General features: G+C 46.5%; 1 protein-coding gene across 1 annotated transcript; it reads right to left on the reverse strand.

Moving 5' to 3' along the window:
- Positions 1 to 800: 800 nt before the first annotated feature.
- Positions 801 to 27,969, reverse strand: LOC125627106 (cystine/glutamate transporter). The gene is made up of 12 exons (XM_048830914.2): positions 27,402 to 27,969; positions 22,680 to 22,806; positions 18,242 to 18,357; positions 15,366 to 15,491; positions 13,954 to 14,053; positions 13,250 to 13,294; positions 11,459 to 11,582; positions 7,361 to 7,464; positions 6,717 to 6,813; positions 4,558 to 4,707; positions 3,323 to 3,500; positions 801 to 2,238 (listed from the first exon to the last, which is right to left on the reverse strand). Exons 1-12 carry the CDS (start codon positions 27,607 to 27,609, stop codon positions 2,174 to 2,176), a joined length of 1,440 nt encoding a protein of 479 aa, XP_048686871.1. The 5' UTR covers positions 27,610 to 27,969; the 3' UTR covers positions 801 to 2,173.
- Positions 27,970 to 27,995: the final 26 nt, after the last annotated feature.

A 27,995-nucleotide genomic window follows, 5' to 3' on the forward strand; every position in this document is an offset into this window, starting at 1 on the left:
TAAAAAGTGGTGTTAAGAGGCACTTGGATGGCTCAGATCAGGGGTTCTCAAACTTCACTGCACCATGACCCCCTTCCAGGGCCACCCAGATGGGAGGGGGCAATTTGCCCTGGGCCCCCAGGAGTGTTTTCGGCAGCACTTCGGCAGCAGGTCCTTCAGTGCCACCAAACACACCCGGAGTGAAGGACCTGCTGCCGAAGACTCGCCGCTGCTTCTTCCGCTCCAGGTCTTCGGCTGCTGGGGTCCTTGCGCTCCATGTCTTCGGCGAAGACCCAGAGCGGAAGGACCCCCGCCGCCGAAGACCCCAGGCTCCTTGAATCCTCTGGGCGGCCCTGCCCCCTTCTGTAAGAGCCCCGCTGCCCAGGGCTGAATACCTCAGGCTTTGGCTTCAGTCCCAGGTGGTGTGGCTCAGGCTTTAGCCCCAAGCCCCAGCAAGTCTAAACCAGCCCTGGCGACCCCATTAAAATGGGGTTGCGACCTATTTTGGGGTCCCGACCCACAGTTTTTGAGAACCGCTGTTCTCAAAAGGCTTCTTTGAGAAGCCTTTTGCTTCTAGATTGTCAGTTCACATTTAGCCTGTGTCGGTGGGGATCAGGTTACTATCTATCTCATGGCTGTGAAAGGAGTTGATCACACTCCAAATGCTAATGGACAGATGTGCACATCATAAAACGAGTGCCACAAGTGACACTAAAGTTTCCAGTCTTAGCAGGGAGATTAAGCATTAAATGTGACATCAATCTGAATTATCTATCCCAGCAACAGTTTCTCCAGCTCAGGATTGAGGCACTAGTGGGACATTGTGGAGAAATGCAGTGTATCTATTTTATTTAGCCACAGAAAAGGTACATTAATGTCAAGCTTCAAAACTATTAACCCAACTTTTTTACCCATATGAAATTCACCTTTAAAAAGTTAAATCCACAATATTTAAGCACAATGGGAACTGATTTATGATGCGCCAGTGGGTCTCTCAGCTGCCCTGATTAGAAATGGCATTTTTCAGTAATGAAGTGGCTGCCGACAGGACTATTTTTGTTTTGTGGGTTTTCATTTAAAAATTTAATTTTCAGTAGCGTTCTAGACAAATATCCATGTGTATTGCATATGCAGAATACATGTTTATAATGCCTACTGAGAGGATTCCCTGTAGTTTGTGCAGTTGCTCAAAGTGGCTGGAAGGATAACATTCTCTCTGAAGCTGCGAGCAGCCCCTCTGCAGCACTGCCAGACTCTGGAGTGAGAAACCTTAACCCTAGCTGTTTCTAAACTTTTTTCCAAAACTCAAATTGTTCTCAGACAGCAGTATCAAAATAATACATTCAGCATATCCTTACCCTCCACCCTCGTCTTTCCCTTTCTTTCAATTTCCATTTTCTTTAAAATAGAAGGAAAAATTCTAGTTGCTAAATACAACAGTTCTGCTGCCACTATCATTTCCAGCATCACCTTTAAAGAATCCTTTTACTGTTTGAGAATAAACCTAATGCCTAAGGGCTAGGGCTAGTAGTGACCTCCTGCACAATAATTTTATCAATCCTTTTTTTCTTGGTTGTGAAGTTCAGAAGTTTATTGATAGGAGAGTGATCTCTCACATTGTGGCTGTGTTGAACCACATTGTTCGATGAGAAGACTGATGTGTCCCTCCATATGCTGAAAGACTCTAGGGACACTCTCTGCTCAGTCTATGCTGGGCAGCTTCAATGTGAAAGTTGCTTAGGTATACTTTAAGAGTTTTGGAAAACAATTTCTTCTCTCTAAACTATCATATTTTCTTATTCCTTTTCCCTGTTATTACTTCGTACGATGATATGCCTTGAATTTAGCTTTGTCTTTTGCTCCATTTATTGGAAAATGTCATGATCCAGTTTGATTTCAGATTCACCCCCACTGTAGTGAATTATTGGTGTTGGGAGTAGTGGATTGTAACATCACTGAAGTAGTCTGACTCTCTAAAAAGAAACACTTTTATATGCGAGCATCTGAACAAACCAGCATTAGGTAAGGATTCATGAAGGTGACCATGGTAATGTTAACATTAAAATAGCCTTGTTCCCTATTTATGGTCTGACCTTATTAAAGGTCTTGTGGATCCCTTTGCTTGGATTCTTTACCAGCTGCCGCCAAGAATGGGCCTTTTGCATCAGTGCCCAGACTTAACACAAAGAGACCTTCAGTAGGTCTGGATTTCCTGTGGGATGACTTCCATCAGGACCTGTAGCTTCACCGTCATGGAATCTAAACACAATGCAGTGAAGAGGTGAGAGGAGAAAACACTGTCTGAATAGAAAGCTAGTTTGGGGGTGGGAAAGAGGAAGTTGATTCCATAAATGAAAACTAGGGTGATCTCTGTCCAAAGAGTCCCCCAGCACTCCTTCTACAACACCTTTTCGACAGAATTAGTGAAAACTGCACCAAGGACCAACTCCCCTTTGCAACCCTCTGTCTTAAACCACCACCTTAAAATATTCCTATGTGGTTTCCAGTGCAGTTTTGTTTGACTCCTATTTACCAGGAGATGCCTAGTACAACGGGGCCCTGATTTATGGCATCAAGGTGCTGCTGTAACAGAATAATACATATGATTTGCAACCTGTTGCATAAAAGAGGTCTTGTGTGTGCTTTTTCTGGAGAACTCTTCCTTATTTCCCAAATAGGCCTGATGGTGGGCCAGGACAACAGATCCTCAGATGCATGGTGATAAGTTGTAAGAACCTGAATCGGACAGAATATGACTAGTGGATCATGGGTGAGGAGATAATTGTAGTGCTGTCTAGCCTACTGCTATCGACAGTGGTTGGAAGGGTAATGATGTTTTTTAATCCTAGAATTGGATGTTTGTGGTGAGTCACTGCTAGTGTATGCATAATTTTGCATAGGAATATGCAAGCCTCACTCTTTGCTTTAAAATATCCCTGCTTCACAATTACAGCATGGGGCAGCGGTCACTTGCTGGTTTGAACTAGAGTAAATGGTAGATTCTCGGTAACTTGAAGTCTTTAAATCAAAATTTAAATCAAGTAACTCAGGCAGAGGTTAGGGCCTGTGACACCAGTGGGTGGGTGAGGTTTTGTGGCCCGTGATGCACAGGAAGTCAGACTAGAGGATCATGATGGTCCCTTCTGGTCTTAAAGTCTGAGTCTATGAACCTTTTCCTTTTTAAGGTCAGAAGGAATTATGATGATCATCTAGTCTGACCACTTGCATTAACACAGGCCATAGAACCTTAGCAGTGAGATTCCTGCATTAAGGCGTTTGAACAAAAGCCTCTTTTTTAGAAAGACATTCAGTGTTTAGATCTGAAGTTATTGCCTGTACTTACTGAACATTGCACTGCAGCTGGCTGGTATTCTTGATTTCTGAACCACCAGATAGTAGACAGGCAGACCAGTCAGAGTTATGGCACAGCCAATGCCCGTGTTCACAGGGTCTGAATAAAGGGACATTCCCACAATGAAGAGACATATTATTGTGAAAACCAATGGGATGAACAGAGGCACCTAGAAAAGAGAAGAAATCTAGGAAATGGAAGGTCTTTATAAGCAGTCAGCTGGCAGAGCTTGCAGTCATGTACCTAGTAGATTGCTGTCGTTATAATATCGAGCAACAACAAACAAGAAATTTGTACAAAGCACTGAAACTGCGTGATAGTGGTTTCACTTTCTAAGCTATAGTAGTCCTGAAAATACCTGAACTTCAGAGGACAGAGAGCTTTATTCTGGTTTGGGGTCCACTTGACTGGATTATTTTTGTACTGAGCTTTGTTTTCTGTTGCAACAAAGCTTACCATAACTGGCCTAAGTTTCAGATTTCTGCTGTTTTACCTGCATGATTTCAGTGGTTTGAGCATTGGCCTACTAAACCCAGCGTGTGAGTTCAATCCTTGAGGGGGCCATTTAGGGATCTGGGGCAAAAATTGGGGATTGGCCCTGCTTTGAGCAGGGGGTTGGACTAGATGACGACCTGAGGTCCCTTCCAACCCTGGTATTCTATGATAACGCCAGTTGAGTGAATCTGGCCTCTTCATGAGTTGTTGTAGCTGAGAGAACTGTGCTGAACATTTGACGTGCATACAGTTTTCATTCAATTGGTTGCATTTTGCAGTGTTGCTGTGCTTGGTGGGAAAGCATCATATGGTCTCTTTCTACACTGCAGCTGTCACTTATTGTAGGTCAGTAGGAGCATTTGCCTGCTCAGATACAAAACTTAAACACGCAAAATCAGTTATGTTTTTCATGTCTTACCACTGCTATTAACTATATCAGTACTGAACTCCTGCAAGCTATGCTAATAGTGACGAGGCTGCAATTGTTGCTATTCTATATGCAGAAACAAACTTATCTAACTCACTATAATTACAATAGTTTGCCATTTGGGTTCCTTGTCTCCAGATGAAACAAACACAGAATACTGGACGACCATTTGATCTAATGCAGTCGCTTCTGCCAACCAAGTATGGATGGACATCTCTATCCTTTCACATCTAAACTATTCCTTTTTCAAAATCCCCACATTGTGTTGTTTTATGTGGCTGTCGTTAGCTGGGTCTCCTTGTACCTTGAAGGGCCTTGGTATCTCAGGATGCCGATAACGATGTATCATGAGCCCCAGGGTCACCAGTCCTATGAAGAGCCAGCGTGAAAAGCTATAGAAGTTCAATAGGCCATAGAGATCGCCAATCAACACCATCAAGAAGATCAGAGGCAACTAGGACACAGACAAAAATGCAGTATTATGCACTGCAGTAACACCTAGGGAAGATGCTTCCCCTTTCCACCCCATGTTACTTGTGTAGGTCTTCCAACAGTTATACAGTGCTATTGTCTTATGTTCTTTCAGTCTCCTCAATGGTGCTGGTGTGTTTTCTCAATGTGTGCAACTATGGTATTAACTAAATCACAGGGCCTCCTATAAGTGAAAAGAGCAGGAGACTTAAGTCCTTACTGTTCAGATTTAGTTTACTTGGGAAACTCTGAGATCCTGTGTTCATGGGGCACTATAAGAAACCCTGAGCTGAGAAGGGTTTTTTTAAAAAACTTAATTTCAGAGGAGATTTTAAAGGAACAAATGGGAATTAGATTTCCAGTTCCGACTGACTGTCAATGGGAGTTGGGTGTCAAATTGCCCTTTGAAAAATTTCTCTCTCATGTGAAATAGATGAAACGCCAACCCTTTCCTTTGATGCAAAGTCCACCAAAGCTAGCATTTGGACCCCTCCAGGAAGCACTTTTTTAGTCTCAGGTTACTTGGTGCCACAAGGATCTTTGAAGGACTTTCTTCTATTATGGTAGCACCAGGGCTGCATTGTGCTAGATGCTGTGTGGAAACAGGTATGCAGCCCCTGTCCTGAAGAGCTTACAATTTAATACGAAACAGGACATAACAACTTTCTGTGACCAACAAAGGAGGGAAGAAAGTGGTGTCCAGGGCTCTGAAATCAGATCACTTGTTGTATAGATTAGTTACTACACAATTGGATTCCAAATAGGAGTTTTTTCTTCTATAAAAATGTGTTCATATGAATGTAGTACTCCTACAGAGTGACAGGTTTGATAGTGCTGTCAACTGATATCTTTTGTCTAGGTAATGAATAGCTACAACGTGATATTGTGCACATTTCCCATATGCTGCCACACCAAAGTGTCCCAAATCCTGCTCTGGAGAAGGTACAGTAGTTCAGCCAGCGTACCCAATCTGTTCTTGGGCAGTGGGGGCACTGAATGGTGCCAATTCTGATGGCAGGGGGTTTATGTGGACAGTGGAGAGTCCACTTACGAATTCCAGTCTGTTGGCATTGTCTGGGCTGTCCCATCTGTTCAGGGCGCGGCAGGTGGGAGTTGTGATCCCTCCTAATGTCTGGTTAAGAATGACACTTGCCACTCGTTTGCGTAAAACCATTGTATTGCTATTCTCTACCCTTCCCTTGTCTCATTCACCTGCGTTGTCTTGTCTTTTAGGCTACGTCAACACTATGCAGCACTGCCCACTGCACGCTGGGTACGTGTAGCTACGTGCCATAGTGAAAAATGGGCTGCATCCACCCTGAGGTGTGTAGCTTCATGTGTCGGGGAAAGGCTCTGGTGGGGGGAGGCAACGAGGAAACCTCACTGGTACGGCCTTTCCCTACTGCAGGTATAGGCGCCAACAACAGGGAGCTGGAACAGCCTTTCCCTGCTAACTTCATCCAGCCAGTGTCTTTCCCTGTGTGTGTGGGCGGGGAGGCTCCAGCTGCAGGGAGGCAGCAGGCCACTACAGCCCTACAAATAGCCGTGTAGACAGGGAGACATTGCTTGGGTGAGTGGAGAGCCTGTCAAAGTAGGTCTTCCCATACATACCCACCACACCCTTCAGGTGGGTCTGTTCTCTACTCACCTATGCTGTGCCTCACCAGCTGCACTGCTATTTATACCTGTGCTGGGGGGAGAGGCTACACGGGTATGTACTCTACATACCACCAAAAGAAAGTGTGCAGTGTAGACACACCCGTAGACCGTCAACAGCTTGGGACAGGAGCCGTCATTTACGATACATGTGTACAGTGGAGCTTTAGGTGCTACCGCGTAGTAAACGATACATTTTAATTTTTTATATTATTATCACAGTCCATTAATGAAATGGGCTGGGGGGGGGAGGGGGAGATGAGTTCATTCTCTAAGAATGAGAGGTAAAAACCCTCAAGCTCAAGCTTCATTCAGAATCCAGAAAGCTCTGCTCACCATTAATAAAAGGGCTGGGAAGGGGGTGTTTCTTCGGCTGTGGATCATGGAGAAGAGTGGAGGCCACTGTCCTTCCCGGGAAGCTGCAAACAACATCCTGTTAGAAAGAAACAGAACTGGATGGAAAAAAGGTAAGGATATTTTGTGAAAAACTTCCATTTTGTACAAAACTTTCAGTGACATTTTGGGATTTTTTTTAATGAAAATATTTCTGTTTATGCGATTTTTTTCCAAAAAAAAGTTTGTTTTTTGACCAGCTGTAGAAACAAAGATAGATACAATATTGCTCATCACCAGCAGGGGGAACTCATGATATAGCATGTGTGTTTTTTGCAGCTCCCTGGCTCTTGAGTTTCCCCTTAAGCTTCATGTTAGACAATGAAAGAAATCAAATCACACCAGCAAAACGAAAGCCACAAGAGGAATTCCACATAGATGGCAACCTTAACTGTGAAGTGCTCTGATGGCATGATACTTGTTATTGCATTGATATAGCTTTCGCTAGTGATAGGGTGTCTTCAGTCCATTGATTGACATGAATGTTTTTTAGCAGATCAAGGGCTGCAGAAAGTGTATTTGAACTAAAGATTAGCTGGTTTTCGTATGGAAGAGATGTTTGGTTTTTAGAAAGGACAGGCTTTTACCTTGCAGCTGCAAAGATTCCTCCATTCAGAGAACCAAAGCAGGACAGAGCAACTAGGATTGGAATTGCTGAGGAAACGCTCTTAAAAGCTCGATCTACAAAGCTCTGGGGGGAAAATAGAGAACCCAGTTATTCAGGGTCAGTTACCCCGTCTCACATGTCTGTCTCTATAATTGTGCTGGTGGAAAAGCCAGGTTTTATCACCACCTCAAGATAATCCCATCTCCATTATTACTAAGAGGCAAGAGAACTTTACAAGCAATCCAACAGGTGAGTCATTTCAGAAGAATTGCTGGGAGGCTAAGGCAAAGTTGTCAGTATAAAGAACTTTATATAATGTGATAGCCGGCAAGACTTGGGACTGGGGGGACAAAAAGTGGAAGGGGTAATGGATCATATAAACCCTATGAAAAATTGGGGGCAAACCCCTACAATCTAGTGGCTGTAAGTATATTTCTTCTTGCTAAAGAGGACAGAGACTCCTTATGAGATCTATACTATTCCTAGACCATCTCCTTTATACTTCTTCCTTGCCATACGTTTAAACAGACATTTTCCCTGACATAAGAATCTGCAATCTGTTCCTTCCTTTTGTAACCCTTCTGCCAGGCCAAGTTGACAGCAGCAAGGGCTGGGTTCAGTACAGAGGGGTTCCCTTTCAACAATACAATGCAAAACCGGCTCGAGCCCCCACCCAGTGACCTGGGAAAATTACACACACATCCCTGAATGCCTCAGAGGCAATACTTCCCCTCTTGCAAGCGCAGAGTCTTGGTATAGCAAAAATCTTTAATACCATGAGGTAAACAACTCGGCATTAAATTGGGAAAACACCACAACTAGGGTTCATAAACATGAACCAGAAGACCCATCCCCAAGCACATTGGGCTGTGTCCTTTCCCTTTGGTTGAGTCCAGCAACCCAAAAGTCACCCCTCCCACAGTTTCTGTCCCTGATGAGTGCAGTCCCCGCCAGAGTTCAAATGTTCATCTGCGGAGTTTATCTCCCAGCCTGGGTGGAAGGAGGGGAGGTATGGGGGCACCTTACCTGCTCTGCTGCTTGTGTCAATGGTTGATTCCCACCCCTCTCCGTGGGGTTCTGCTACAGTCTTCACCGTGAGCCACTCCTCTCCACTAGCCATCCAGCTAGCCGCTCACCAATATGTTTTCAGGCACTCTCCCCTGCCCCCCTTAACACAGCTCTCTAGTAACTTCAGCTCTTAAGCCCTGGTCTACACTGGGGGGTGGGGGGGAGATCGATCTAAGTTATGTAACTTGAATAATGTAAATGAAGTTGACGTACTTAGATCGACTACCATGGTCTCCACTGCGGTGAGTCGACTGCTGATGCTCCCCTGTCCCCTGTTCTGCCTGCGCCTCTCGTTGAGGGAGAGTCCCTCCATCATAAAATGACAAGTACAGTTCTACTGTCCTTGATTCACATAATCAGGATAACACTTTATTACTCCTGCCCCAATAACAGAGACTGGGGATCCCACAGCAGCCAAAGTGACCATTTGGGCAAGCAGTCCTATCGTGCTAGGCAGGGTGGGTGTGCCCATGCAAATGAGATCAGCCCCTGAAGTCCTTTTCCACAGCTCACCACCAGATGTTAGAGTAGAGCCCGTTCTGACTCTGCTTACGTCCTCCCCTCAGCCGAGAATTTGTCGTCCCAACAAATCTCACTCCCTATTATACCAACTCATTGGTTCCCTCCAAAGGGCCTCAGGAAGCCCACTATGGCTTCCACAAGCCTGTATGCTAAATGTATGGGCTCCTCACTAGTCACCCCAGGTGCATCATAAGTTAACCATTTTACTGGTCTTATTACCCTGTCCTGTCTATTAAGAATCTCTGTTGCCGTGGTATGGGAGATATCTTCTTGAGCGACGGATGGAGAGGTTTCATTTGAGGATCCCTTGGCTACTGGCATAGGCCCCTGCATCTCTAGTTCTAACAGTGGAAGGTCCAAGGTGCCCAGGACACCCTCCACCTATATGTCTCCACTGTCCAATAACCCGTGTGTCTCATCACACAGGGGTCCCATTGGTGACACAGGGGTGTCAGTAATGTGCCTAAATACTTTTGCCATGAGGTTTAGGGCTGAGGAGGGGGCACTCTCTCTTGGTTCAGCTGATCGAGACCGAAATCTTGTCTCCATTCCAGGATACATCATGGTTGTGTCTTCCTCCTCAGACTCACTCTCTGATGTGCTGAATAGGGGTAGGTTAGCTGCAGGGGGCCCGCTGTCCGTGTTGGATGGTGGCTTTGGTCTAGCATTTTTGCTCTTCCCGGTTGCCCTGTTGTGGCCTGTCTCATAAGGGGTGCCTACCAATTCCCCCCACAAGGAGCAAAAGGTTTCTATGCACCGTCTTTATTTGCCCTAGACCCACTTCAGGTCTGATCTCGTAGACCAGCAGATCTCCCAGCTTTTCCATCACCAGGTAAGGTATGGTGTCACCTATCTTGTGTTTCCCAGCAATACCCAAATTTCACAGCAGGACTCTGTCCCCTGGCTGGAGCTCCTGCGAATGTACCCGAGCATCATATCGACATTTGTTGCATTCTGAGTTCTTCCAAGCCATGGAGGTAGCTAAGTGATAAGCATCCCACAGCTTTTCTCTTAGTCGAGACACATATTGCTAATGAGTTTCATAGCTATCTCCATCCTCTGATACACCAAAGCACAAGTCTATGGGTAATCTTGCTTCTTGCCCAAACATCAAGAGATATGCGGTGACTCCCGTAGCATTGTTCTTTGTGGCGTTGTAGGCATGCACCAGAAACGCAACATGCTGGCTCCAGGTTGCCTTCTGCTCTGGTCACAAAGTCCCCAACATATCTAATAGTGTTCGGTTGAACCTCTCTGCTTGAGGATCACCTTGCGGGTGATAAGGTGTTGTCCTAGACTTTTTAATTCCTGCTATCTTCAGCACCTCCTTCAGAAGGTGACTCTCAAAGTCCCGCCCCTGGTCAGTGTATCCGAGCCAGGAATCCATAAACTGAGAAATATTTCTCCCACAATACTCGAGTGACAGTGGTGGCCTTCTGATCACATGTGGGATATGCCTGCACATGCTGCGTAAAACAGTCAGTCACTACTAAAATGTTCCCGACATTCCTCTTGTCTACTTCTAAAGACAAGAAATCAATGCATACCAGCTCCAAAGGTTTGCTGCTGGTGATATTCTTCAGATATGCAGCTCTCATGGGCCGAGTTTTCCTTTGAACACATCGAGTGCATATCTCTCACTTCCTGCGAACATTTTCAGCCATCTGGGGCCAATAGAACCTACTACCAATAAGTTCCAGAGTACTCTCCATTCCTAAGTGTCCAAAGTCGTCATGCAGGCCCCTCATGGCCAGAGCTCTGTACTCTTTTGGCAGCATTAGTTGTGCTCGTTGCTTTTGTAAAGGGTCAGTGGTCATTCAGTGTAGCACTCCTTGAATCAGTTTTAGTTTGGTCCATTCTCTCAATAGTAGTTTACCCTCAGGGTTAGGTGGGACAACTGCAGCTGGGCTTTGCCCCTCCATTTTGGCAAGTAGTGTATCACGAATGTCAATATCTTGCAGCTGCGCTTCTTGCTAGTCAGCCACATTGAGCATGGGCAAGGGAGATTGGTCTAATGCAATATAGTTCACTGAAACAGAAGGCATGCATTCAGGGGGCACGCCCAGAGCTTCTGCAACGCATCCATGAAGGCTCTCATGGGCCTCTGGCTCTCGACGACTCACACTGAAAATAGCTCTCACTCCTGTGGGTATCACAGCAACTTCCAGTGCCTGCAGACGCCTGGACAATGCATCTACATTGCTTTTCCCTGATCGGTATTGAATGCTGAACTCATAGCTAGCCAAGGCGGCCATTTGGGCAAGCAGTCCCATCATGCTAGGCAGGGTGGGTGTGCCCATGCAATCGAGATCAGCCCCTGAAGTCCTTTTCTACAGCTCATCACCAGATGTCAGGGTGGAGCCCATTCTGACTCTGCTTATACTTTAATGACTCTCTGGCCTCTCCTCCAGTAGCCTCTCTGGTCCCAAATGTGAACTATCTGTGTTACACTGAAAATATCCAATAAAAACAAAAGGACCACACTCACCACAGCCACAGCCTCAGAGGCCAGCACTTCCTCTGCTGTCAGGACTGCGTAGTAGGAGACATTAGTGAGGAGGTACCCTAGAGTAACAATGAGCAAGGACACGATCACGCTCAGCGGGATATTCCTACAATAGAATAAAAACAGCCCCTTTATTGCACCTCTCAACTGACCATCAGGTTTACCTCTATCCCACATGAATATAGTGGAGCTGGTTGGGAATTTGCAACATCATATTTTTTCACTGAAAAATGCAGATATGTCAAAACCGGAACTTTTGTGGGGAAGGTTTGGTTTGGACAAATTTTGAAATTGTCAAACCATCCCATTTTGACGCTTCCAAAGTGGAAAAATCTGGTTTTCATTTAAATGACTTTTTGTTTAGAAACCTGAGCTAATTATAGAGAAATAAAGGCAAAACGGAACATTTCAAAATGTTAAATGAAATGTTTTTGATTGACCCACAGTGAAACTGTTTTCCCAGTTGTTGGTTCATGAAAATTTGAGATTTCAACTTTTCGTCCCGATTCAGGAAAAGAAAATTTGAAATTTTGTTACCAGGATGGGAAAACGGTGTCCTGCCCAGCTTTAGCGCACCTGCGTTGCATCTCCTGATTATGACTGTAGGTTGCTGATTATGTAAATGCAGAATCGTGAGAATGAGGTTATAGCAAACAATTGTTAAATTCCCTTGTGGTATTTTTTTTCTTGTGGCTGTCCATTCAGACCTTTTTCCAAAATATCCATACTTGTCTCGGGTAGAAGAGAGCTGTGCCTAAAATAATACTCCCTAATCAGGAGGTACTAAAGGCTAAATGTGAGTAGGTCCCCTTTGTCCTCTGTTGCATCAGCAAGACATCCTATGAAGATCCAAAACTGGTAGGCTAAAGCATCTAATGTTAGGTACCCGGTCGCTGAGGGAGAATAGCTATGGGAATTGGAGCTCATTTTAGGTCCCTTTTTTAAACCCCTATTTACAATGAGAATAAACCTTGCTGTAAAGGGAACAATCAAAGAAGCTGTTCATTTGGATCAACCCTAAATATCTCTTTTCCCTTTCTCAGAAAGTCACTTTTTTTTCATCCCTACATATCTACTGGCAATGGGATGAAATTCCTGCCTTGGTGCTCATTAGAGAGACAAGGTGGGTGAGATAATATCTTTTATTGGATCAGCTTCTGTTGGTGAGAGAGAGAGGAGCTTTCGACCTTACAAAGAGGTCAAATAAATGAGATTACCTCACCCACTCTGTCTCTTTAATATCCTGGGACTGACGTGGCTACAACAACAACTGGTGCTCATTGTAACTTTGCTTCAAAGAGGGTTGAGTCAAGCTGTGCTGTACAGCACAGTGTAATAGGCCTTGAGAACACCAACCAAGCCCAATTCTCAGCTAGTGTGGTTATCCTGGGGCTGACCCCATTGGTTAAAAACTTGCGTTTTTCTTTAACGGGGTCAAGCAGAAATTCCGCCCCTTCAACACAGCCTCCTCCACTGAACCATCAGGCTCACTACCACCACGCAAGCCAGGCAACAGGCCTTGATAGGCCGCTGGTCTGCTCCAATATGACAACAGCCGGTATGTGCATAAATGAATTGCACCAAGTCAAATCTCGATATGAAAAATATTTAGGCTTCTATGAACTGGCATGTTGTTGTGCTGAAGTGAGTTCGTGCCCTTTAGTAGCTTGTATTATTACACTGTTCCAGCTGTGGGGCACGGGAATCGACATTCTCTTCAGTGGTTTGTTTATCTACCAGATATGAATTCAAGCAACTGGCCGTGGTACTCACCTTTCAGGGTTTATGATTTCCTCAGTTACAAAGTTGACATAGAACCTGCAATTAGAAGAGAAAAGTGTCTGGCCCTGAGATTCCATTTCCCATGTTGGGCTTTGAAGAGTGAGATGGAACAGATTATGCATCTGTCACCGTTCCCAAGCTGCATCTGGGTGTTTGCTTCCAGAATAGAAGCATCCTTTCTTAGACCATGTGTCTTACTACATAAATATAGAGAGACTTTCTACAAAGAAAGTCAAATGCCTCCTCGTAAGGGTGGTGGTGAGGGAAGAATCTTTTCCTAGAAAATCAAACTGTTGGGATTGGAGCTCCCTCTATCCCCTGCCCCCCCAATATTAAGGATTTAGATGCTCTGAGTTGTACCCTGCAAAATCATTATCTTTACTTTCTGGACATTAGCTTCCTTTGTAATATTTAAGATAGAGCAGAGGTGCTCTTTGGAGGTCCCCAACATTACTTCATTTGGCACTTGAATGATGTTTTGCCTAAGTAAAATGGTCTTCGTCTAGTCTCTAGGGGACAGGTAAACAGCCACTATGATGACTTGGCCATTGCTGATCCAGGGTGCATTTGAATCTGTAACTGCGATGAGACAGGTTCCACACAAGTTCCATACTGTAGTGATTTGAACTCTTTGGGACTTATCTGGCTTTCACCAGTGACTAGAATAGATGTCCAGTATAGATATGGAAGCCTACCATCCTCCATATGCAAACATTCCTGAGTAAAAAGCCAGAGGCAGCTTGTCCAGAGCCAGCGAGCTAGTGTCAAAAGCATTCTGGAAATTCTCATAGTGACCTGAGAGGAGATGGAAATACAACAAATAAATCTGATGGTCTCTCTGAGAAGTTGGTGCTAAGACTTCAACCAGCAAAGCCACTGCTGTAGCTCAGAGACACTCTACAGAGCCAGGCTAAAATGACTCCTCAAATTTCAAAGATTGTTAAGGACAAAATTGATCATGATCATAGAGTCTGACCTCTCACATAACAAAACACGCAGATTTTCACCCTGTAACTAATGCAGCCCCACCCGGTAACTTGGGGTTGAGCTAGAGCACGTCTTTTAGAAAGAGATCCCATTTGATTTTCAAGGGTGAAGAATCCACCATATCCCTTGGTAATCTGTTCCAGGGATTAATTACCCTGACTGCCTGACCTTACTTCCTGCCTGAATGTATCTAGCTTCAGCTTCCAGCTGTTGGATCTTATTATGCCTTTGTCTACTAGCTTAAAGATGCCTCGCTGATCCGACATCAGCCTGTACAGAAATACTATTTTTAAACGATGTGCAATCCATCCATGTCAGAGCACTGCTGCAACCTGAATGTGCCTCCATTTCACGCTTCTCAGAAAGAAAGACAAGTCCAAACCTGCATTGAGCTGGCATGGAACACCCCAAGGCCCGCATCATCTGCTGGGCTAGCAAGTGATTCAATGACATGCAGCCTTCGTCTCCTTCTCCCCGGGAAGGGGTATTAGCCAACGCCCATCCTAGGGGAGGTAGGAGCAATGCAGCCACGTATCTGTTGTGTGACCGAGGGGCTGGGAGGGGGTCAAGCACTATGGTAAAGCACCTATTTTCACTAAGTGCCTTGGTGGTTGCAGCTCATGTTCTGCGATGCTGTACTTCCCATTTCATTGCTGCTCCTGAGAGGGTAACGTTTAAGGTGGTGGACTAAACAGTGGGGTGTAGGGAGATGTGTCTGCATGTTGACCATACTGCTGCCATTTCAGATGTTCTTGTCAGGCACTGCCTAGCTTGGCAAATGACCAGAAATCCATTCAAACAACGCAGCCTACTTTGGAAGGGCTGTTTGGATTTGGCTTCCTTGGGAGATGAAAGAAGAGCAGAAGGACAGTGCAAGAGAAATGGGCTGAGGGCAGGACGCAGGTAAGCGTGGTTTTTTTTTCCAGTAGAGGTTTTTCTCCTGGCTAAAATTCTCAAGCCCTCTTTCTTTTCCTGGTCTCTCTCTTGCTGACTCTGTTCTCCACTTTCTATCTCCCTTCTCATCTGTCTGTGGCTCTCCCTAGGACTCCCCTACCTCTGCCTGTCTCCTGCTATTATCCCCTTCCTGTCTGATGTCACACACAGGCTGCAATTGTCTTACCTTCAGCTAGCGCCATCATCCCAGGGACAATAATCAGGCCAATGGTGACCATCTTGAGGACTGCGAGAACTGTCTGTATATTTGCAGACCAGCTGACACTCCAGCAGTTCAGAGCAATGATTAAGGCTTGGAGGGAAGGAAAAGAAGCAGAAGAACAGTGTTATTCATGTTTCAGAGTAACAGCTGTGTTAGTCTGTCTTTGCAAAAAGAAAAGGAGTACTTGTGGCACCTTAGAGACTAACCAATTTATTTGAGCATGAGCTTTCGTGAGCTACAGCTCACTTCATCGGATGTTATTCATGTAGACTGAAATCTAAGTCGAAGGCTTTAAGTAAAGAGTCTTGGCAGGGGGTTGGACTAAATGACCCAGGCAGTCCCGTCTAACCCTACAGTTCTATGGTAAATGGCAAGGTATGGATGTGTGGGGAGGTGTTTAGTTGAGGTTCAATAGGAAATAAGATTGGCGCCTGTCCTGTTTAACATCTTCATGAATGATCTGGAATAAAGTGTAAGCACACTGGCAGGTTAATTATGTTTTTAGAGGATACTGAAGTGTGACATGTTGAAAACACCAGTGAGGATAGAAAAACATTAGCAACTTGAGGAGGAAATAACTAAGATGAGATACAAATTCAAAAACACAGCTGTCTAAAATAATCCCAAACCCTGATATTCAGGGCTGAGGAAAGCTGGAAACCGGCTGCACGGGTTTTCAATATTGTTGGAGTTTCATGCATGCTGGCAATGCCCTCCAGAAGGAGGGAAGTGATAGTCTCTCTCTATGGCCCCAAAGAGCCTACTTGCAATATACTGAATTCACTTCCGGGCAGGGCTAGTGTGGGGTCACTATTTTGTCCTATGACCCCTCATCTTGGAAGTTCCTCTTCAGGGAGCCTGGTATTGATGTTCCCCACAATGGGAGCTTTACGTTCAGGGGGAGTCCAGTACTGGGACAGTTGTACAACTCCCATATCTTAGACCACTGTAAAGTGGTCTAGACAAAGTCCTCGTCCTCTTGTCAAACACAAGGGGATAGGCTAGCTGACCTGACAGGTGCTTTTAGTCTCTAGTTTCTGGGAGTGAGTGCATGTGTTTGGAACTTCGTAGTGTAATATCTCGCATGACCCCAGAGTGCTAAGCCTGTTGCTTATGATGAGACAGATAGGTGTCCTGTTGTAAAGGAACATTACACCCAAGGAGGGGTTTGACTCTTGTTCTTTATGGGCAAGATTTTCAGACTCACAAACGTGAGTGAGATGTTCAATCTCCATTGAAACAAAGGGATCTGGGCCTCTAACTGCCTTACACTACTTTGAAGATACTGTACCAGCCTATGTGCTTTATGTACACAATGTGTCCTTGGCCTCTACTGTGCTAGCTTTGGATTTATTTGTTTGTACTGGAACACCCGGAGGCCCCAGTCAGGATTGGGGCCCTGTTGAACAGGCACTATACAAACACATAGGAAGTGACACTTCCTGCTCCAAGGAAATTAAATGCCCCCCTTAGCCTAATGGAGGTAAACACTGACTGGATTGAGAGGGTGTGGTTGCAGGATTTTGATGATTTAGCACAGTAGCCTAGCTAGGAGTGGAAATTTGGATGGACCCTGACTTTTGGGTGGATGGGCAATGACAGACTTTACTAGCTCAGCTTCTCCGCTGACGCCATGCCATCTTCCTAGCCCTGGTGCCCCCAGACACAGGGCTTCACCTGCTGAGCTGGGCACATGCATAGGACCAGGACCCCACCCCCATGCTCTAGTGTGGGTAGCTGCTGGGGTAAAAGAGGTTTTCCCCCGCCCCCTTTGGGCTGACACTCCCCACATTCCTTAGGGCAGAGGGGGGATAATAGGCACTGACACTCCACCTTCATTTGAGCAGAGTCCAAAGGCTATGCCCTTCCCTCCCCCACAGGATACCCAGCCAGGGAAACAGGTTCCCTGAGCCTCACCATCTTGGGAAGAGAGTTTATCCAAAGCGGGGAGGGAAAACTGGGGAAGGGGGGCTGGATGGGGGAGGGCAGAGGCCAAGGGCCAGAGTTGGGAGGAAGGGACAGGATCCAGGGTGCTGCAGGACATGGGTGAGGCAGCAAAATTGGGGGCATAGCAGAGCCTGGAGCTAGGGGCACAGGGACGGGACTGCAGTGCATGATGAATCAGGGGCCCGCCTCCCTCCACCTGCTCCAGCCTGCTTTTACTGCTCAGCGGGCACTAGAAGATGAGGCTGCCGGGGGTGCACAGGCTACGGGTGCTCCCATGGGGTGGAGGGGGGCCCTGCAGAGGCTCAAGCTCCGCCCACCCCTCCTGACCCCGGCTCAGTGTCATCCACCCGCCCAGCTGTCTCCCTCTGTCCTTCCGGCACTGCAGTGTCCATGTATCCTGCACTGCGTGCTGCTGCCCCAGTCTCCAGTGCCCTGCTCGTGCCCAGCCCAGTCATGTGCCTAAGTGCGCAGCCTGGCTCAGTTCTGGGCCCAGTGCTAGCTCCACCGAGATCTGCCCACAGGAGGCACACCCCCTACCTGGGATGACTCACCCCCTCTCAGCCTGTGGATCTGGGGGGCTCCAGCCCCATGCGTGCTCCATCCTGGATTTCAGGTGCCTGAGTGATGCTGAGGTGGGTGTGGAGGCTAAGTGGGTGGGCCGCAGCCCGCCTATGACTATGCCCCTGATTTACTATAAGGAGGGTGACGTTACAGATAAATATTTATAGAGCAGCCCATTGCTTTGTATGGGGCTTGACAGACATGGAAACGGACAAACCTTGCTGACACAGACAGAAAATGAGGTAGGGAGGAATCCTACCAGGAATAGCCAGTCAAGCCTGCTCTTTTCCCCTTCCCCACTTTTACTTTGATTGTTTCTGAGGGTTACTCACAGATGCCAGTGGTGGTAACTAGCTTCACAGCCAGGGCAGGGGCATGGCAAGGGGCGAAGAGAGGCTCAATTAAGTAACGACCAAAAGCCAAGGACACCACGGCAATGTTGGCAGGACTGGAAAGCAAAACAGAAATTTGAAGCATGTTAGCCAGAGGAAAACGCTTATTTTTTCCCTTCTCTATCCAAATATCTCCTCTCCTACCACCTTTCCTTCCTTCCTTGGCCCACTCATCTCCTTCATCGGATGCCTTCTAGGGGTGCCATCTCATACTAAGGAGATTTGGATACTGTCTGACTGTAGCCGGAGTCCAAGAGTCCTTGAACTCTTTTCCCTTGGATCATCACCGGTACTGTCAATTTGAGAGGTGCTATTTTCTGGGTCCAGCCCGGGCTATACTCTATAAGAGTGTATTATTTCTTTGTGTCCTGTCTGCCCACAGGAGTGGCAAGTCACTGGGCTGACACCTTTCTTAGCTGGGGGCAAATTTGGCTGCGGAGTAGAGACTAGGATCTACTTTGCAGGTCCTACTTCAGCTCCTTGAGATGTCTGATGGTCCCATTGGTGATGTAGTGTCTGAGCCCAACCCCTAGGCCCCTTGAGGTTCCCATGGTCTGGGGGCTAGACTGATTGTTTTGGAGAATGTTTGGTGGATGTTACCATTCTGAGGTTGGCCTCCCTGGTCTCTCTCAGGGCTGTCCTGCGCAGATTTGAAGCGATTTCTGTTTCTAGCAACCATTTGGCTGCTAGAAAGTTCTCCATTAACCATACTGCATCTGACAAGGTCCCAGCGTGGTGCCATTATACCCCCACTCTGCCTTTTGAGGGCAATATCCTTCTAAATTGTTCAGTCACAATTGACTTAGCAACCTGGACCCTGGACTGTTCTTCTGGGTGGAGTCACTTCCAATGGTGTTCCTTCAAACACTAGGCTACTGTGCAGGGTCTGACATCCGTGGGATAGGTTTTGAATCTAAAGCTTTGAGGGTGGGTTGCCTTAGAAGTGTCCAAATAGTCCAAAATGGTGGACTTAACTTATTTATAGTCCTTAGCCTGCTCGGAGTCCAGGTTATGGTTGGTCGCCTGGGCCAGGTCCATCGAGAATGGAACCAAAATCAAAGCCCACTGCTCAGGAGCCCACTGGGAGGCTAGGGCTACCCTCTGGGCGGTACTTGAAAAGATGTCAGGATCATCGTCCAGCCCCATATTGGTTAGCTTCACGGGCATCGGTGGGGGACTCACCTTGGTGGAAGTGTGCCCCACAGGGACGCCTGGAGAGCATAAGATTGGCACTATGTTGTATCTTCTCCTTGTGGAACTCCTGCTGCTGGGTCATCAGCTCCCTCAGCAGCTTTTGCTGTTGCATTGTTTGGAGTTGCTGTTGGATGATCCACTGCTGCAGAAATTGCTCCCGGAGCCGCTGTTGCTGAGTTGCTTGCAGCTCCTGCATCTCAGCTAACCACTTACAGCACTGTTGGGTTCCATCTGGCTCAGAGCTGCTGAGCTCTATGCCATTCTCTGTTGATGTTTTTTTGTTTTCCTTATATCAGACATAATTTATCTGCATTGTCCATCACTTGTGGTGGGGAGGGGGTCCTTGAGTCCTTATCAGACTGTGGTTTGGGTTGGTTCCTTTCTGACACTGAGATGGTGTCTACACTACCACTTATTTTGGTATAACTTGCATCGCTTGGGGGTGCGAATAAGCCACCTCCCTGAGCAATGTAAGTTACACCAACCTAAGTGCTGGTGTGGACAGCGCTATGTCAGTGGGAGAGCTTCTCCCACCGACATAGCTACTGCCGCTTGCGGAGGTGGATTTATTATGCAGATGGGAGAGCTCTCTGGCATGGTGCAGCTGCACCGCTGCTAGTGTGGAGTAACCCTGAGTCCTTCCCCTGCTTGGGCTAGCAGAAACAAGAGTCTCTCCCAGAACAGAGAGTTCCTTTCCCCTCTCAGAGGGCAGGGAGGAACGAGGTAAAGGAAGAAAGGGTGGGGGGAAAGATGCTCAGTTTCTCTATCAGTCTGTCCCTCACCCCTTTGGGTTCTGGCTTGTCTGTAGGCTTTGTATTATCCTGATCAGGGTTGGAGTCCTTCCTTAGACTCCCCACTTTTTTTGGTAACACCTGGTCCATTCTTGGTCCAAGCAGTCTCAGGGATTTCTGGCTCAGTGCCTATCTCCTTTGCTGATCTGTCCCTGTAATCAGCTGCCTGAGGCACAGCCATCTTCTCCTGTAACCATCCCTTCATGTGGCAGGCCTTCCGTTTAAGCTTCTTCCCTTCAAGCAGAGCAAGTCTTTCAGGCGTGTCTAGTTAGGGCTTACCGAGCTCAATAGCTTCCTCCTTAATAGGGTGCGGACGCGCCCCCTCACAGAGAAAAACATCCACAGATTTCTTTTAACGCTGGTGAAAGTTGAAGACCTGGAGACGGTCTTCCCAGAGCACAGGTGGTACTTCAGCTTTGTCTGTTCTCTTTCCCACTCTGAGACTGGAGGAAATAGGATTTTTCTGGCTGTGGGAGGTTAGGGACAATGAATGTCTTTTCCTGCAACAGTAAGGATATGTATTCCTGTACTCTGAGCGGGGTGTGTGATTCCCTGCTTGCTGAGATTTAGCCACACTCGCTCTGTGAGCTAGCCCACTAAAAATAGCAGTATGGGGCTAGCCACCCTGATTGCAGTCCTGTCTGAGATGTGACGTATGTACTCAGGACAGCTAGCCGCTCACGCTGCTGTGAGGACGCTATTTTTAGCATGCCAGCTTGATCAGAGCTAGCATGAGTATGGCTACTCAAGTGCGGAGGTGTAATTCCTACCTGAAAGTGCCTTAAGGATGCCCTCTTTGTTCTCCAGCTGAGAAGGGTTATGGACCTGGGTTGAATTTCTCCCCAGCCCCTCTTTTCAGAGAACTTAATACTGCTGGAAGTTGCCAGCTGGCAGCTTTGGAAACTGAAGTTCTTTATGCTTGCTTGCTCTGCAGCTGTGTAAGCTTCACACGTTGCCCCACCAATGTACCTGAAGAGCCCACCACAAGGCGGAGGAGGGGAATTGTCTTCATGGGCCACCCAGCATTTCTGCTGAGACTGGGAGCTGATTGTGTGGACAGTAGTTCTTGCAATCTATTTATTGTACTTATGTCCCCGGTTAGCACAGTATCTGGGTGCCTCCCAACCTGTAATGTATTTGTCCTCATATCAACCTGAGGAGGTAGGGAAGTACGAGTATCCCCATTTGACAGAGAGGGCCTGAGACACAGTGTCACGCAGAAAATCTGTGATGGAGCAGGGTATCAAACCCAGGTCTCCTGAGTTGAAGGCTCGTGCCCTACCCGCTGGACCATCTTTATTTTGTGTAGGAAATGGGTTTATGCTAGTAACACATCACCATGAGGTTGCTGAAGAGCCATTAGAGTGGGACTGTTTTTCAATTGCTGCTTGCCTAGGTGGGGATTTGAACTGGTAACCTTGAGGTGAGGGGTCTGAGGCCTTCTCCCCAATCACAGAAAAAGAGCTAGAGAGCACACACAGTGCGGTGACATATAGTGCCAATGAAATAAAATGCATTGTGGGGCAGTGGCTGTGCACACTCCACCCCCTACCAGTGCTCTTCTTCCCAACCCCTGCTCCCTCCAGAGCTGAAGGTATCACTCAGGAACTGGGGCTGCTTTGCTGATGGGGGTTATGTAGAATCTAGACAGATGGATAGATGGGCACGAAAGGATAGTTCAGACCCCATTTCCATTCAGCCTGTGACCCCTCTCATTTTTTTTATGGCCATAAACACAGGCAAGGTTAACAGGCTAAACAATGTGGTTTTTAAAAAATATTTATTGTACCCTTTGAGTAGAGGGTTGGTTACTTTGTCCCAGTTCTGCAGGGGTTCAGTTGTGTAAGCTGTGATCTCATTCTCCATGGGGGCAGACCTCATGGCCAAGCCCAGTTGTGCTGTGGCAGACATTTCTGTTTATCCAGCAGCTATTGGAGATGGGGGGTGGGCTGGAGAGGAGGAGGTCACATATAAACAGATTTCTAAGGAGCATGGAGCCTTTTTCCAGAAAACCCAGCTGTGTTGGCAGATTGCAGGAAAATGTCCATCTGTCTCGTTATCACGTTTGCTACAAGCTGTTCATTGTGTTTCATTTTTTTATTCTTCACCTCACTTTTTTTGACCTTTTACCCTTTCATTTCCCCCCTCTGCCTCCTTCCCCCCCACCTCCATTTCCCTGACTTAAGTTCCCCCTTCTTTCCCTCTATCCTCCCTCTAGCCATTTGGAAGTCCATGTGTTTGCTACTGTTTTGCATTCACCAGCTGGCTCCTTTAGCCACACCGCTGGAATCTGCCCCAATTAGAGATTTAAAGAGAGGAGACTATAAATGCAAATCAACAATGACATATCACTCCTGACCTTACACACCTATGGAAAGCAGAACTGTTCTTACCGGATCATAACAAATTCAGCCCACAATCTTAAGAAGGCTGGCAAAGGCCCAAGGGTTTCTAGGAGGTAGATATAATGGCCTCCAGATTTTGTGATGCTTGTTCCCAGGTCTGCATAAGATAGAGCGCCTAGACAGAAAATAAGGAAGGGAAATTATTTATTTATCTTAAGGTAGTCCCTACGGACCCTAAACACACAAACACACAGTGGCAGTCCCTGCCCTGAAAAAGGAGGAGAGGTACTGGCTGTGACCTCTCCTGCTCCCCTCCCACTAGAAAGGCCAGAAATGAGCGAGACTTTCCCTCTCTCTGCTCCCACTATGTCTGGGGGTGGGAAAGAGGGGTGTCTGGCTTCCCCTTGTGTTGTGCCCTTGGCCTACCTGCCCCCTGGAGTCCCTCCTGATGACTGGAGGGGTGCAAGTTGCAGAGCACTCAAGTGTTACACTTTAACTGCCTCATGTAGACCCTGGTAGCGTGTGCTAAATGGTACCTCGTTCACCAGCAGGGTCTATATGCGGCAGGTAAAGTGCAACCATTCAGAACATTTTACCTGCCTGTGGCTTAAGCAGTGGATCTAGTGCCCCAGGCCCTAGAGGAAACTTCTGCTGCTTTATACCCTGTCCAACCTTGACTGTGCAGATTGAACATGTGCCACAGGACTGGTGGAGAACAATCTGTTGCTAAATATGAATTGCAACAAAGCAAATATATAGCAGACTCCTATAGCTTTACTGACAGGTTTCGGAGTAGCAGCCGTGTTGTTAGTCTGTATTCACAAAAAGAAAAGGAGGACTTGTGGCACCTTAGAGACTAACAAATTTATTTGAGCATAAGCTTTCATGAGCTACAGCTCACTTCCTCGGATCTGATGAAGTGAGCTGTAGCTCACGAAAGCTTATGCTCAAATAAATTGGTTAGTCTCTAAGGTGCCACAAGTCCTCCTTTTCTTATAGCTTTACTGTGTCTGTGATTTGTTTTTAGTGACACACACCCATGCCTATGTATGTATATGTGTGTGCTTAACTGCTTTGATGCCCCAGTGCCCTCTACACACCACCTGCCACTGATTACATATGAGATATCAGCGAACTTTTCATTGTACTAATCATCTGTTTATCCCCTGGGAAGGACAAGAGCAAACAAAGGTAGGAACATTGAGGATACTGAAATGTAAAGTCTTACAACACGCCTTTATTCTCTTAAATCCTTCACATTCACTATATAATGACCCCCTTTTCCTTTCAAATAGGGTGCATTTCCTCTTGCTTGTTTTATGGGTTCACACTTTTCACTGGATTGTTTGTCTGCGCTGTCAAGCGGGCTTGAGCCACATCCAGGCTGTGGTGTTATGTAAAGGCAGGCAAAAGGCTGGAACTCAGCAAGTTTGTGCTGTGGTGATACTTCGTGCTAAGATTATTAGTATTTAGTATTTATTATACAGCGGCTAATGTGGGCTTGGCATTACACAGCAGCAGGACCCTGAGCCAGTGGTGCGGTTCATTAAATGTGCCGAAAAATTCTGACTCGGCATTAGAATGCCTAAGCTGTCTTCAGAGTCCTGGAGAGGACAGCTGCAGACTGAGTACAAATAACTAGTGCTCAGTTTGTCCCCTGGCTGTGGCCTGCCATCTCAGCACGGTTCCTAAAGAATATGTTACCAGACTATCTTAACCGGGGACTTCAGTTCCCCAAGGGACTGGGCATCCCAGTGAGCTAATGAATGAGCATTTTGTATCTGGAAGCATATGTTCAAATCCTCCTTTGGTCCCAGATGAAAGATTTTTTTGTTTTGTTTTTCTGGCTTGCTCTAATCTGTGGAGAGAATTTTTGTCTATATGGGCTGTTCTAACATGAAAAGACACTGACTTCAATGAGCTTTGGATCAGCTCCAAAATTGCCACTTAACTGAAGGCTTCACTTTACAGCTACGATTAAAAAAAATAAATAAATTTTTTTTTACTGACGTTTCTAGTTATTTTAAACTACAAACCGCCAAGCTATTCTGCCATCTTACCCCCATTAGAGTTCTCTGTACTACACAACTAGTGCAAGGAAGTGGGGGAGCTTTGCCCCTCTCCCTGCACACCTTCAGTTACAGTTGGAACTTGATTTCTGTGTTCCCAATTAGTAGTTTTAAGGAGAAGGCATAAAACCAAATAGAGTTCTTTAAGGTTCAAGCCTCCGGCGTGGTTACACGATTTAGTTTAGTAGAGGACTGTGAATGACATAATGAATGATACAATTATACTTTATTTAAAATAAAACAATTAGTTAAAGCAAACAGGCATCACACTGTGACTATACACTGCATTGATACTCATGCTTTAAGATACACCTGGACCCTCCCTGGATGGTAAGAATGGCTATCCTATAATCCTTTCTCTAACGATTCCTTGCTGGTAGATGGGTGCACTTAATTTAAAAATAGGATGCTACCCTCTTTATAATCACTAATAACACCCAAATTAATTAGCATAAAGCCTGCCCTTTACCATATCTATATTTTTACTGCCATAATTAAAATACCCTCTTCTACTCCCTCATTGGCTATTTAATATTGAACTCATCTTTAATGAACAGCTGTGGAAATGCTGCCATAGTAGTAACTATCACTATATAGAGAGAGCATTTTCCATAACATTAACATTTTATCTAAAACACTTGTAAAATCCAGGGAGGGTCAACAATGTTTACCCCAGGTTCTAATTTACCTCTGACTTGTCTCACTTCACTTCACTCATATTTTACCAGGCCTCGCTTGACTATTGTCAAGCCTATTTTTAGGAAATAGGTTATTGGGCCTAGTTATGTTTCTATATAACATAATCAAGCATCGTCTGTATAAGCAACAGGTCTCTGCACCAACCCCATGCTGGCAAGTATGGAAGACTGAGATAGACTATGGAGCCATGGGAACTGCATGTATAGAGATCCAGTGGACCATTACCCCAGGCACATGGTGGCTGCAAAAACATCTCTGCTCAAACTATTGAAAAGTCTGTGATCTCATCTGAATTCTTTCTACTAGGTTCCCTCTGGGGATCTCAAAACAAGCTTCAGGGGGTGCAGCCCTGCTTTCCAGCTTAAGGATTCAAAGAGGTTAAGGGTATTGACATGCTGATCGAGTATCAGATTCAAGATTCGGATCTATGGGTAGGGGCAGCAGAACTGGGGCCCAGGTACAGCTAGCACCTCTTCAATGCCTTCCACTCCCTGTGGAGTCTTATTACCTTCCCTCACTCCTCCTCTTCTTCCTCTCCTTCCCCCCAAGCCTATGGGCCTGATTCTCCACTGAGTGTCTGGCATCTCGGTGTAGTCTGGTTACTCATACTTAGAGATCTGGGCACAAGCAAACAATACGTATTTTAATAGGGGTAAATGTATAAATCTAGGAACAAAGAATGCAGGCCATGCTTACAGGATTGGGGCCTCATCCTGAAATAAAGTTGGGTCTGTTGGTGGATAATCAGCTGAACATGAACTCCTGTTGAGACACTGTGGCCAAAAGTGTTAATGTGATCCTTGAGTGCATAAAGAGGGGAATGTCAGTCCCTGTAGGCATTATATTCCCTCTGATGTGATGCTGCTGGAATACGGTGTTCAGTTCTGGTGCCCACAATTCAAAATGGATGTTAAGAAATTGGGGAAGGTTCAGAGAAGAGCCACAAGGGCTATAAAATTGCAGTGTAGACATTTGGGCTCAGGCTGGAACCCCTTCCCCTCATGGGGTCTCAAGGCCTGAGCTCCAGCCTTACAGATTTTTTAATCTCAACAATTGCTTTACATTTTCCTGCATGCCCTTGCAAGGAAAAGGGCTAGAAACTTACTTTAAAAAAAAAAAAAGGGGGGGGGGAGCTGAGTTAAGCCTTTAGAATCCCAACCATGTGGGGTTGCCATGGCAGCATGCTTTGTGGGCTCTGAAAGCTGGCTTTTCCCACAGCTCAGAAACCCAGCTAGGCCACCTTGCCTCAGCAGGCTTTGTGCTGCGGAGCCAAAGTTTTTGAATAGGGTTTGGATTTACAGGACCGGCTCCTCAGCTGATGTGGCTCAGCTGATTGATGCATGGAGCTCCATTGATGCATGGATCTTAGATTATACAGATTTACATCCGCCAAGGGTCTAGCCCAGGGCTAGCCAAACTGCAGCTCTTTTACAGTTAAAGTGCGGTTCATGGAGCCCCCCACAAGTCCCCCCACCTACCATACTGGGGGTGAGCTCAGGGCTTTTGTCCTGTGGTGGGGTGGTGGGACTAGGGGCTTCTGCCAGCGACGACTGAGAGTGGGGGTGGGGGGGCACAATTTAAAGGTTTGGCCCCCCAACAGCTTGAGTTCCCCCTCTTACCATCAGCAGCCCCCCCCCCCCCCAGTGCATTGCTTCTGGCTTGTGCCCAGCAGGGAGGGGGATCTCAGGGCTTCAGCCCCACAGGGCACGCCTGATGGGGCTCGGAACTTCAGCAGTAGCGAGGCTTCAGCCCTGGCTCTCAACCTTCTGAAGATGGTTGTATGCGGCTTGCAAGGTCAGTAAGTTTGGCCACCCCTGGTCTAGCCCACAGTACTCCAGGTTATTTTCTACTTAATTGCTTTGCAGTCACTTCACAATGTATTGCTGATATTTCCCCTGTGTTTTCATGTGAAAATCTATACAGCTCTAGAACACACACACATGTTTGGAATGTTGTAACGTTGTTGCTGGCTCACACAGAAGAATTAGAAAAAGCAACTCACCAAACAGAGAGAGAATCCCGCAAGCCAGCCAGACAACCAAGGAGAGACCCACATTGCCGGAGTTTTTCAACACCCCTTTTGGAGCGATAAAGATGCCACTGCCAACGACTGTGCCGATAGTCAGTGCGATGGCCCGCGTCAGGGTGATCTTCTTTCTCAGGAACACTGCCTCCTCCTTCACATTTGATGACTTTCTGCAAAATGCCATCGCTCTGTCTTCTCTGTTTGAGCCCTGCAAGCACAGGTCTTCCTGAGAGCTCTCTAACACCCGTCTTCTAGGATTGACACATCCTCTCCGTTTTTTTTTTCCCCAGCCCTGTACAGGCTTCCCTCCCTCTAAGCTTTCAGGCTGCCAGAGAATGGCCTTGGCTGGAATCCTTTAGGCATAACAAGCATGAAGTGTAAAAACAGAAACAGCAAAGTGAGAAGGTGAAAGAGATTAGAATCCTTAGGAAGGTAACAGGTGCTTTGTAGCCCAGGCAGAAGGGGGAGATGATGACATGTGTCACATTCTGAATTTTACACTGTAAATCCAGCTCTTTGGGACTCCGGCTTGTGGACTTGGTGTTCCCAAACCAGTGCTTGAGCATCCAT

Source organism: Caretta caretta, chromosome 1 (genome assembly GCF_965140235.1).
Source record: "Caretta caretta isolate rCarCar2 chromosome 1, rCarCar1.hap1, whole genome shotgun sequence".
Lineage (NCBI taxonomy): Eukaryota > Metazoa > Chordata > Testudines > Cheloniidae > Caretta > Caretta caretta.